Consider the following 13,328-nt stretch of genomic DNA (forward strand, 5'->3'; position numbering starts at 1 on the left):
TAGAAGATAAAAATTAATTGTAAAATATATTCATTAAATGCAATTTGACAATTTGTATGTCCCAAAAGAGTAATATTTAACACGGCGAGCTATAATCTTTAATAGGGGTATAGATACTCTTAAATTATTATTATGTTGTTTATGTTGTATTTATACAGAAGAGCAAGAGAGAAATGTAAATTTTTATCAATAGGTTATTACCTCAGCGGTAATAAAGTTCCTTTGTGCGAGCTTTAACTTGAAAAAACTCAAATTCGAGTCTAAGGTGCAAGGTATTCCGAATTGGGGTTTTTTCTTTCTAGATTGTATTAAGTAACGGGCTCTCTAACGTGAGACAACATAATCTAGACACTCCGTTGTGATATTCGATCCGAACATTGTAAATTTGTAAAATTTTGTTTGTAATTAGTTTGTCATTATATAATAGAAAAATGATTAATCCTTTTAACAAAATAGCCTAAAAATTCTCTTAATCACAAGATCATGCCACATGGAAAAATCAAGAGAGGAGATGAAGAAAGATAATAAGTGAATTGCATAATCAAAATTTTATGATAATTTTTAGGCTATTTTTAAGAGGATTAATCATTTTCCTTATATAATTTTATATAACTCAAAATGAGATATTTCGGTTATAAATATATTTTAAATTTTACATTAAAAAAATACGTGCAATATTTGTTTTCTACCATTAATAAAATTGACCAAAAGATTGTTTTTTGAGCCAATTAAAAGATGGAATTTTTGTGTATACAAATATTTGACTAGAAACGAACTCTAATATAATCTCAACGGGAATCTATTAATATGCAAACAAGATGAAGTCTACCTCATCCAGAATTATATGTTATTAATTGGACTTTTCAATCAATCCCATAACTATCTACAATGCATGACATGGACGTCATTAAAGTTAGTTAAATAAAATAAACAAATTTCACCAATTTGGATAACCTTTTTTATAAACTTCCAAACTCAAGATTATTATATAAAAATTATTTATTAATATCCACCAACTAATAGCCACAATTCTACAAATTTCATTCAAAACGAGTTGTCACAGTTTTAAATTAAATAGCCTAACTACTAGTATTAAAATGGCTAGAAAAGATAAGTAGATTGTAGATAACTATCAATCTATCATACCCCAATATCATCCAAAAAATAATGTTAATGCATAAAATCTAAAGATTCTGCATAAGACAAGTTATCTTAAAAAATGGTCCTTTTTTCCTATAGTCGTTTTCCAAAACAAATTTGTTTCTCTACAGAACAAGACATATTTAACTAAAATGTCATTATATTCGGCTTTATCGTATTCAAAACAATATTGCATTCTTACAAACTGGGGATCTCTATCATATTCAAAACGACATTGCATAAATTTAGTCCCAAAGGTTAAAAAAAAAAGTGCTTTACACCCAAGTACCCAACAAGTGCAGTCAATATAGCCATAAGGCCATTACCGTCCATACATGTAGCCGAAGTTAATTTGCAAGATTTATAAATCGATGGGAGAGATAACACAATATACATGGATCATCATTCGGACAATCATGTTTGCCATCACTTGATGAATTGATCCAAATAATCTACCAGAATTTCTGTCTATTCACATCTACGCTAATTAAACACGAGAACCTAAGAACATTTGGATTTTAAAAAATTCTTTCATAAAAGCTATCAATTCAGCAATTTGTAATGTTTTTGCCACCGGTCCACCGTTCAGCAAAATACATAAAATAGGCATGTTAAGATGCATAATGCTGCCTTTGATATTTGGTGCTTTGGATTGGAGAATTACCAACGTTTATAGAAACAAATCTAACAAGTCTTGTTCTTTTAAATGATATAATCGTAACATATGGCACATACAATAAGGAACAAGTACAAAACAAAATTTAAAATCGCTCAAAAGAAAAAGAAGTTAAAAAGGATTCTTCAAGTTCTTTAAACCCTCTGTATACAACCTCTATTTGGCCCTGTGGCAACGCCAACCTCCTTACTTCAGTCATGTACCTGTTGATCATACAGGGAACAGGGTTTGATATTTAATTACTTGCCTTCAGATTATGCCACTAACAAGTCTAAAAAGTAAAAATATAATTAAACGGCTCAAAAGAGTAAAAAGTTGGCCGCAGTTTAATTTTTATTGCACAAAAGTTCGAGTCTTTATTTTTTTAAAACAAAAATTATACTGGTATACCTACTATCGAAGTAACAGACTAACAGAATCTTGTACTCACACACCAACTATTCACTATATTTTAAAAAAAAAATTACACTGTTTCGGATAAACCCAATCTGACCTGTGTGAACAAGAGATAACTCATTTGACCGATTGCCCAACGGACCATGTGCCATGGTAAATTTGGATTGTCACATAGATTTACTACCAAAACTCAAAAGTAGAATAAAAGTTTACCTGTTTGCAGCACTTGTTATCTTATCACGGATTCCATGGTTAATAGCAGTTCTTTGATCCATTGAAAAAGTTCCACGAAGAATGAGAGACGCCCCCATTGGACTTGTGCCCATTCCTCTTGCAGAAACAGACACCGCCCATTCCCGAAGCACTACTAGTACTGACCGCAGAAGCCTTAACTTCAGACTCGGTGACAGCAAGATTGCACCATTGGATAACAAATGATCATACGTGTTCAAAACAGGTTCTACTGCTCCCTTGCAAGCTGCCAGCAAAGCTCTTGCAACATCTTCGTCACCAACAACTTCAACCCCTGAAACCAATCGATCCTGCCAAATAAACCAATTCTTTTCTCAGGGTCGACATAAGAGACACACATGGCTCTAAGGTGCAATTCTCTAGTGCTATAGAGAACGCAACCTTTGATGTGACAAATGGTTTGAGTAAACTTTTGTGTCTGTATACGCTTTAATAGAGTAAATTGCATTAAAAAAAGTACCGTATTTTAGATAGATTTACATTTCAGATAAGGAACTTAAATTCACCTTTAAACATGTTACATAAAGTATCAATTTAAGGTGGTATAGTAAACTAACAGTTTCTAGGCGCCATATCAGCACCCTGTCAAGAAAATAAAGAAGCCAGCATGTTTAAAGTAAGCTTAAAGTCATTCTAGGGTAACCATCATTGATAATAGATAAGTAACAGAAAATTCTCGTGGACAGTGGACTCGAATCTTACCATTGATTTGTAACAATCATATATGCACAATATGTAATTTTAACTAACTTCAACAAAGGAAACTAGTAATATTCCAAACTTCCAATAGTATCTATGAATTAGAGAAAGGTAAAAGGACCATACCATTGCAGCTTTCTCAAGATGTAAACACAATGTATCTAAAGGTAGAACAGCACTGTCTCCTGGATAAACATGTGAACCAATCCTCTTTAGTACCGAACAAGCTTCAGCAATGCCACCCTTTGAGAGAGCCTGATCCATGAGCCGTGCCCACGTGTCTCTTACGATGCTGCTATCAGTATCTCCAGAATAGCTTGCAAAATATAGCATTTCCAAACATATCTGAAATTGGACAACAATAGAAGGTAAGTAAGAATATGATTTTAAATGCAAGAACTCGGATAATGAACTAGAGAAAATATTACTATACCTCCCAAAGCTCAAATGGAACAGCATAATCATTATATAACTGGGTGATGGTTTTCAGATCCAGTGACAATTCATTCACCTTTTCCTTAATAGTTTGTAGATATTCAGCCATAGAATCATTTGAGGCAGCTTCTGATGTACTAGGTGTAGCCTCTATCTTAGAAACTACTCCCTCAAGTTCCTGTTTTATTTTTATTTGGAACTGTAGAACAGTTAGCTTCCCCTCAAGTAAATCCAGCAGTCCACCATCTCTAGAAGAATTTGTCAGACTATCACCATCAATTGCACTTTTGGCTTGGATGACGGCATTGCTCAAGTATTGGCGCCTAATATTGAAAAGTATAAAGTAGAAAATTGCTCAATTATTTATTTATTTACATATAAAAAACAAACTTACAAACTTTTGAGAGCCTGATATAAGCTAAATTATATTTAATAAAAGATCAAGTGTGCAAAGGAAAATAACATCGACCCATTTACAAATGGTTCGCTCGAGTCAACAATAACTTATAGAAAAAGTGAAACGACTCAAAGAGGTTGAAAACTGTCAAAAATCTATTTAAAAAACAGAACGGCCTAAAAAGACTTGTCCACAAAACTAGATATTTATTGAAATATATTCTCTAGCCATATATGACACTCTAAAAAAATTTTTCAACAAACGCCATTCTGATGGATCTATTTACAAACCATCTGATTTACAAATTACCCAACCACAACTCTACTGACATCACCACAAGTAACGATACCTTTGGTCAAGTGTGGGGATATTGTCCAAACCACTAGAACGCCTTTCTGCCAACCGTAATAGTACATGAGCTGCAAGAACATGTTGCCTTTTTAGCACATAGTATCGGGCTAAAAGCTCAAAGTATTTTGTTGGTGCTCCTGAATAGCGCAATGGTGACACTCCTGTTGTAAAAGAAGCAGCAGCCTGGTGCTGTAGACATAAATTACAATACAAAAAGAGCAGTAAGTAACTGGGTGGTAAGATCTATCTCTTCAATAAATATCTGTTAGAGTAAAAAACAGGAGGTGGCAATTTCAACCATTCTGATAATGAATGGTTGATGTGTGTTACCTTCTATCTATGGGAAAGAAAATCAAAATAAATTAATTTCAAGAGGATTGGGTCGATACTGTATTAAAAAAAGGCCAAAGAAGTAGAGAGTTGAATGACGACCAATTCATAGTACATAAAAAATTTATTCAAAAACTATCTTTTACTTACAAAATATTCTTTTAAAAACTACCAATTTTCGGGAAAAATTATTTCGAGTCAACCAGACACATCTGCTTCAACAGATACAAACCCACCATCATGACCGACCTATTTTGACCCTTTACCGAGCACATCTATTTTGCCACTTCTACAAAGATGCTACAACATTGCAATCCTGGTAAAGTACTCAGGAAGATTTTGACATCCACGCACATAGAGCAAGTTCATATGAAACAAAATTTTAACCACATGATAGATGAAAACCTCTTGTGTAGCTTCACGGCCAGCATTCTGTAGGAAGGGTACCAAGTCAGGCCCACCAAACTCCAGGAGTTCATCTTCAAGGCCTAAATCAATCAGGGACCGGTACAGATGCTCATGAAAGATTTTATCGGATGATTGCACACCAAGTTGAATAATCTGGCATATGTATTTCTTCTTATCAGATGGACTAAGGGAAGACTGTGCAGATGATCTGATGGGAGAACGAAATTCTCTTAGAGACACTTCCCCTTTTAGAGAGCGTAAAGCACTGATTATAATGTCGTAGCACCGTTCTCTCTGAGCGAGTGCATGTTCTAGAACTCCAGCATCGGCCTGTTCATTAAGAGCGTCCCCTGCAGGGTCTAGAGCCTGTGCCTTCTGAAGAGGCAAGCGAACCACAGCTTCATAAAATCTGCAGTTTAGGTTCTTTGTTAATTTTACTGACAATAAGAAAAATGTAGTAGATGGCTTTAGAGATGGCAAACTCAACCCATTTACCTATAAAGCAGTTCATTCGAGTTACACTAATCTCTATTAAGTCAAATGTGTACTAACAAATAAATTGCATAAATGGAAACAGGTCAAATGGGTCACATTTATCTCTAAAGATGTAAGGTTACTTCATTCGGGTTATATGATTACTTGATCCTATAACAAAGTATTTTTGAGGAGTTGTAATTTTTCTAATCATGCTTGACATGCTAAACATTTATGCAAGTTTTAAAAATTTAGGGGAAACTTTTTTTAACGAAGTCAACCCAACCCGCCAGTTTTGACAGCAATTCTCGCCTTTCATCAACCTAACCATACCTTAGGTCCTCAAAGCGTTTGCACACCGTTTGGAGATCTGCGGACTCGGGAACTCCACTCAATTTACTGAAGGCATCTCTGGCGAGTGTTTCCCTCTCTTCATTATTAGAAGCAGTAGCAGCTTTCTCAAGACATTCCACAGCCAAGTAAAATTTATAATCAGATTCTTTATAAAAGCTAGGGCAACCTTCCCTTAACCTGCCACTGATATCATCCACAGTTCCCCTTCCATCTGGACCTGTGTAATACTGGAGGATTCAAGGATCCAATATTAGGGATATCATTGACATGAACTGATAGTTTCCAGCAAATGACCTAATTTGTTTCCAGATATAATTACCTCCATCAAAGCAGATACAAGTCTTGTAGCAAGTCGGTCACCTTCTTCAGAACAGACTAACTGGTGGAAAGTCAACTGAAGTAACGCTTGTTTAATATTTAATTCAAAGCTTTGAAGCAAGCGTGTCACATGATGTCGGGAAAGAAGTTGGAGAAGAAATAACGCTTCCGCACATCTAAGAAGCAGCTGTCTTACACACTCCATTGCTCTCACCTACAATCCACATAGAACTAACATTTAAACATTTTGGCAAGCTGCGACTCATCATCTAACATCTTCATAAAATATTTTAAAGGCGGCAACTTCAACCCAATTTTTTTTCATAAATAGGTTGATTCAGGCTGTGTTTATTCTCCGATGGTTTAACTTGGTTTTACAACGATTTTCTACTCCGAAGGCAACTTCATAAATCGTTTAGCTAAACAAAATGTAGATTAACATATATATTTATATTAATATTTACACTGTTATCATATTTGACATACAACTCATTTTTAAAAGATTATAAATTTGGGAAAGAGTGCTCTGAGCGAACCAATCCCAATCTACTTTGCCACTTAGCAAAAATTCCTGTTTTGACCATTACCCACCAAACTTGCCATTTTATATAAAGCTATTTAAAACGTTCAATACCTCCATCGAAGCTAATTCTGCAGGACTGTAAGGAAGCCGCTGCCTTTTATTGGATGTGGCAGCATTACCGGACTCCAAACCCCGAGAATACGGACTAAATAAGTTTCTAGCCATACCCCAGTCGCCAGTCCCCATATCAGTACCTGCCCCAATCAGAATAGAACCGGTCATATCCCCCAAACCAACACTGGCATAGAGTCCTCTTCTTTGATTCTTTCTAGATCTTAAAAACTTCTCTAGAGACCGAAGTTTATCTTCAAGAACTTGCATTGCCTCCGCCGAAAGTCTGCATCCTATTATCCCATCTCCGCTTGTAGCATCAGAGGAACCCATGACAGGAAGCTCCCACACCGGCAGAAGCAATCGTGATGCACATAAACAGAGCCCTTCATGAGCACCCGAAAAAACTGGTTCCGCTTCTTGAACCACTTGACCCATGCTAAACCCACCAGCACCTGTCCGGGTATTAGCCAATGCCCCACTACCTTCAAGCTGGGGTACACCTACAACTCTCGGGTCCTCAAAGGCCTCAGCAGCCTTCTCAGCAACAACATTATTTATAAAATTTTCCGTGTGTGCTATTTTTGCAGCTAGCATTAGGCACATCGCAGCAGCCTCACCAGCACCAAATCGATTAAAAAAGTCCTCAAGTATTGTTCTTGGAGTGTTAGACTCTAGTAACCTTCTTAAAATGTCAACTGGTCTATTAAAAACAACTTCCATCATCCCCATAGTACTGAAAATAATAATCCGGCGCCTAGGTAATATATGCTGAGTTGGCAAATCACCTCTAGCCCATAATTTCCCAGCCAACTTTTCAGATGACTCACCAAAGTTGTCATACCCACAAAATTCTAATTGTGAATACAGTGATTGCACAGTTGCAGCTGTATCTGGTAAGGGTAGGACTTCAGCAACAGCCAGCATACGGCCTTCAATAGGTAAAGAAGATACACATTCTCTTAAAGCCCTTGAACTCCTAACACTTGTCCCTAAACTAGTGGAAGATGATGACTGTGTAGTTGAATCCCTATTCACAATCAGAAGTGATGACGTAGTTGGAGATGAATCAGATAGAACAAGTGTCGCAGACGAGTAATGTGCTGTTTCTATCTTTAAAGAAAGATCTTCGCTTTGAGATCTACCTGCTAGAGATATTGCCCCAAATGACAACCCACCACCCACCCCCAACGGAGGAGCGGGTCGGGTTGTGACAACTTTTAGACAGCTTGGTTTCTGAATATTATTACTAAACGAGCCACTGTTTCCGCTGGATTTAGTAGTTGATAGATACATTCTTCTACCATCTGATAAGATTGCTACAAGATGCAGCCATTTTGACTCTATTGTAGATAAAGGAGATATAGAAACTATAGAAGCTTTTGTCGATCGAGCAGCTGCAGCATGCCTGCTGCCGCCATGTGAATCCCTCTGATTAATCAAATTCTTCTCCTCTGTCACTTTCTTAAGTGGTCCATCGCCATTTGGACCTAAAGTGTAAACCTGAATTTTCATTTCTTCAGTTCGGACATACAATATATGCCTCTCATTATCAACAGCCATTTCAACAATGGGGTCTACAGCACCAAACTTGAATACATTCGGTACCACCCACCTGAATAAAAAAATAGGAAGGAAAAAATAGCATAAACATGTTTGAGAAGGACACAACAAAAATCAGTTCCTCAACCCTGAATGGGAGTACTAATGTTCAGGTTTTAGCGATTGTTGTAATGATACAAGTGATTAGCGATTATTGCGACCATAGCTTATAGGACCGAAGTTTATTGTTTGGAAGGAAATTAAAAATATGACTTTCTAGAATATGCAGTAGTCAAATCATCAGTTAGGATAATTGGATTTAATACTTTCTAGCAATACTGATATTAGATTAAGATATATTAAGGCTCCTATTTAATCCTCCATTTTACCAAAATTTTGTTGTCAATAATACCATGAAAAAAATACATAGCAGTTATGAAAACTACAAACTAGTTTATCATAAAAGTTCAATTTTGGTTCCTCCTTTTTTAAACAGGAAGTGCAAGGGTAGACCTCGTCCTCCTTTCACACTACTCTTTCCTAAAATACCCTCCTCACTCAAAATTTGTTGCTGCTGCATGTAAGGATAGATATTATTTATTATTTCCCATATAAATGATACAGAGTATAAAGAATGCCCAGTTTGATTCCATCTATTAATTTCTTATAATAAGAATCTGCCATACTATTATTTAATTATTAGATGGCTATCCGATTGTATTCATACAGTATCACATAATCAATTTCAAAACACACATCCAAGCACCCGGTTACAGATTAAATAATAGTCATCAGCATGTGGGAAGCATAAACATCTGACAAGGTGTGAAAAGAGTATTATATAGACTCTTATACATACCTTGAAACAACACTACTAAGACCAGCAGTCAAACATACTTTACGACAGTTTTTGTGCCAACCCGAACCAGTTGTATAATGCATCTCATATATGTGTCCATCACGTCCAGCCAAAAATATCTGACCTCTATTTGTACATGCAATACATGTCATGGTAACTCCATCAGATGGTATGGTGTAATCGGGTAGGGGCTGTAATGAAACCTCTGCATAAGGATCTGACCCATCACCACTTCCAGAGCAGCATACACCAATAAGAAGCAACTGACAATCATAGACATAAAGTGATTTACGAAAGCTAAACTTTAGTACATGTACCATATGTCAAACAAATTACATGATTAGTTAAAAAAGACATAGGTGATTACCTCAACAGGAGTAGCTAAGACTAGGAGATATTGGATAGCCTCAACAAAAATCCCAGGTTTGGCTTTGACCAAACCTACGGCACATATAGCTTGTTCCTCGCCACTATATTCCGGACATTGGCCGTCCCTAAATCAAAAGATAACAATATCACACAGTTTAAGTAGTTAACACTGGCTACTAATGATTCAACAAATATCTCAAAAGAAACAGGCCATGTAAAAATACAAGGATGCCAGTACCATTTGAAAATCTAATTAGTATCAAACAACAATACTCACCACTTATCAAATCGCCAAAGAAATAAGGAGTTATCTACAGATGCCCATGCTCTACGAATCTCGGGAAATATTCCACATAAAGCAGTGCCTTCCCCTCCAGCAGAATTATATCTTTCTATAAGTACTGAAGGCAACTCCCTACTATCTACTACTTCAACCAAAGGAGGCCACTGCAATAAGCTGATGCAACATGAGAATGGAAGAAAAAAACTATACAAATGACAATGTTGCATGTACTCTGATGCCAAAGAGTATGAGTTGGCAGCAGGCAAGTTGTACTTTGTAGTGATTTTTACATGATGCATTAGTTATAAAAAAACTGGTGTTATATTTTCGAGAGGCAATTTAAGGAGTTTAGGAGTGAATATATTCAGCTTAAGTTTAAAGTTAAGTACTTATATGCCACATTGGCAATTACCAATGCGTAACTTTTCGGCATACAATTAACAGATAGGAACTCACTGTTTTTCCACCGAAAATTAAAAAAAAAAAAAAAAGGAAAGAAAAGAAAGTGTGTAGCGAAATTCAATAACCCTCCAAAGATATATTAATACAAATGTGGAGATCAGTTAATGTGGCTAGAAATATGAATTCACATGTCTTTCTCGGGGAATACACGATCCTGTCTAAGCTCGTTGTACTCAATTTTTTTAGCCAAGCACACATTGTCTTAGGTTAAACTAAAAAGACTTCAATTAATCACCCAATTAAAACTGAGAAAACCAAAAAGCCACATGGAATCCATATATAACAAAAACTTAATCTTTTCGGTAGCTTCCACTTAACAAACTTTAAAAAGCAATCAACTTCCCATGTAAATAATCTCATTAACCTAAACTTCAATTTTTTTTAAATTTCTAAAACTATTACTATTCCTAGATTCAAAGCCAGCATTATTACTTTTTAATAATCACCAAAAGTATTAAAATATATATATATATATATAGAGAGAGAGAGAGAGAGAGAGAGACAGATATAGAGATAGAGAGTACCTCTCTAGGGTGAGTAGAATAAGGATGGCTAGTATATCTAGAAGCTTCGAGTGATTCTTCAAGGTCCAGCTGTGCGGATACATCTCTGCCTATTCTATCACTTACTACTACGCTTGCTTTCGCTATATCCCGCATTACGACGTCGTTTTCCCAACTCATCTTTCTTCTTCCTTCGTATTAATATATAGATATGTTAAATTGATTTATAATGATTGGAAAACTTTGAACTGGAAAGAATGACTGTTAGGGTTTTGATTATCGCTGAATGAATGAACGAATGAATGATGGTTAGGTTTTTTTTTGTAAAGTAATAAATTTGGGGGAGTGAAGTCGTTGTTGTTATTATTATTAGGGTTTATATGTATGTGAAAAGAAAGAGGATAAAAATTGGGGTGAGAAAATAGTGGCGGGCAAATTAAGCGATGTGTCAAACCTTTTGGAAATTCTTTAAACAAATTTTGGTCATGCTTCAATGTCTATTTACTCTCATATCCTTGAAAAACCTTAAAATTTTATAAATTTATATCTATCTACACTATATACTATACTAGTGGTCAGGCGTCAACAATAGTACAAATTTAGTATGAACGGAGTTTCATACCTCATACCTAAGTTTAGATTTCGGACAACCTTAAATTTTTGTTTTCGGAACTTGCAAGATATCAAATATTAGTATTATTATTATATTTATAAATTTGTCTTTATTTTTAAAGAATGAATTCAACAAATAATCAAGAGCTTGACCCGAAACTGGTCAATTTTGAGCCCGCTGGACCTACTTTTAGTTCGGGTCTGCATTTTGTGACATTTCGGGTTTCGCCAGGTCGGATTGACCAGTGCTCATACCTAGCTAAACTCGCATTGTAAACTTAGCATGACCTTTTGGTTCGTTTTTTTGTGGAGCGTTGCTTTTTTCTCATTGCCTCCTCAGACAGTCAGACGTGATACTTTTCTGAACAAATATTTCAAGGTCAAATTGTTGTTTTATATAACATTTATTGAATACTATATGGTCAAAGTTATAAAACGAAGATTTTGAAAATTCAAAGTAAGACACATATGATGGGACGGAGGGAGACAGGGAGTAGTACTTATATATAAGAGAGTACAGCTCAGTAGATTATGTAATTCAATCAATCATATAGCCACTTATGTTAAGCTCATATGTCTAGTTCGCTAACGTTTGTTCCTTCATTGGCTGACAATAAATACCAAACTTATGAGTCAAAAGGGAAATGAGAACTAAATAAGCATGGAACTATTAAACTAAAAAAGAGCTCATAAATCATCTAGAATAGCAAGTTTTGTACAATTTCAACATCCACATTTAGTTCTGTACAATTTCAACAAAATCATTTTCAAAATTTAAACGTCTAGGCGGTCTAGCAAGTAGCAAGTTTTGTACAATTTCAACATCCACATTTACAGAACTTTTTGGCTTGTTAAAAGCCTGATAAGTGTTTGTTTTTTTTTATAGTGGATTATGGTTTTGGTGATGAGTTTTTTAGCTTGTTACGAGCCTGATAAGTGTTTGTTTGTTTTTAGATTAGATTATGGTGTTGGTGACTAATTATCGATTGTACTTGGCCCATTTGATGTCCATCACGTCTTCTTTATTTTTGGCCCATGCAAAAAACTAGAGAAAAGGTTATTATGTTTGATCCAACTTACATTATTTGGGTTTTGCCCGATCCGAACCCGACCCGGTTATTGGTAAACGGGATGAAAATCAGGTTTTATCATATACCTGAATTGGTTTCTAACCGTTTCTTGGTCAACGTGGACTAGTTTTTTTACCAAGTTTTTTAGTCATTTTTTTTAAAAGCAGCGTGGTTGGATCAGTGGTAAACATCTTTGCCTCTAGAGACGGAGGTCAAGGGTTCAATCCTCATCCCATGCAAAGGTTGGAGGGTCTTTTCTATCATTTAGGTAGAAACTGGAAGCAACCCCTCTACTTAGCTAGAGGTAAGGTTTGCCTACATCTTAACCTCCCTCATACACCTTCGAGGTATTAGGGCTCAAAACCCGCAGAAGGCGACACTAAGCAGTTACTTACTTACATACTTTTTTAGTCATTTTTTTAAATACCTAGTCTCCACTCGGTCCGAAAATGGGGTTTCCAAATCAAGTTTAAACCGTCAGGTTTTCCAAAACCCGTATTGGTTTTGGTCAAACTTGAGTTTGACCGTACAAAAACCCGCCTTTTTTTTACCGGTTTTCAGATGCCGGATAGTTTTTGCACCTCTAACTGCAAAACCTCCCTTTTTTTTTGTCGTTGGGCTTATAACGACAAGTGTTGTTGCCCTTCTCCATCTCATCAAATACATTTTCTTAAGAGAAGTTGTATCTACTAGTTTATTGTGCCAATTATTACCTTTTAAATTCGCGTGACAATATTTTAAGTTAAATATGTATAAAGAAAACA

At 35.7% G+C, this 13,328-nt stretch overlaps 1 protein-coding gene across 2 annotated transcripts; it reads right to left on the reverse strand.

Moving 5' to 3' along the window:
- Positions 1-1,809: 1,809 nt before the first annotated feature.
- Positions 1,810-11,283, reverse strand: LOC122600284 (nuclear pore complex protein NUP155). 2 transcript variants are annotated; one of them, XM_043772990.1, is made up of 13 exons: positions 10,904-11,283; positions 9,912-10,081; positions 9,633-9,759; positions 9,266-9,528; positions 6,865-8,479; positions 6,232-6,444; positions 5,892-6,139; positions 5,082-5,493; positions 4,345-4,535; positions 3,597-3,921; positions 3,290-3,508; positions 2,426-2,754; positions 1,810-2,019 (listed from the first exon to the last, which is right to left on the reverse strand). In XM_043772990.1, the coding sequence occupies exons 1-13, from the start codon at positions 11,060-11,062 to the stop codon at positions 1,902-1,904; spliced, it is 4,389 nt and encodes a 1,462-aa protein (XP_043628925.1). In that variant the 5' UTR covers positions 11,063-11,283; the 3' UTR covers positions 1,810-1,901. The 2 variants fall into 2 exon arrangements, with proteins under 2 accessions (XP_043628925.1, XP_043628932.1); XM_043772997.1 differs by having other exon boundaries at positions 9,912-10,091; positions 10,904-11,074.
- Positions 11,284-13,328: the final 2,045 nt, after the last annotated feature.

This window comes from Erigeron canadensis, chromosome 1, assembly GCF_010389155.1.
Source record: "Erigeron canadensis isolate Cc75 chromosome 1, C_canadensis_v1, whole genome shotgun sequence".
NCBI lineage: Eukaryota > Viridiplantae > Streptophyta > Magnoliopsida > Asterales > Asteraceae > Erigeron > Erigeron canadensis.

What these genes read in the sequence shown, in the direction of transcription:
- LOC122600284 (XM_043772990.1), bottom strand. Translation starts at nt 11,062, where the DNA reads ATGAGTTGGGAAAACGACGTCGTAATGCGGGATATAGCGAAAGCAAGC. An exon ending in TTGTATCTGCTTTGATGGAG is followed by an intron (nt 6,140 to 6,231) that starts GTAATTATATCT and finishes TGAATCCTCCAG; the next exon opens with TATTACACAGGTCCAGATGG. An exon ending in ATCTTGAGAAAGCTGCAATG is followed by an intron (nt 2,755 to 3,289) that starts GTATGGTCCTTT and finishes TTTATTTGGCAG; the next exon opens with GATCGATTGGTTTCAGGGGT.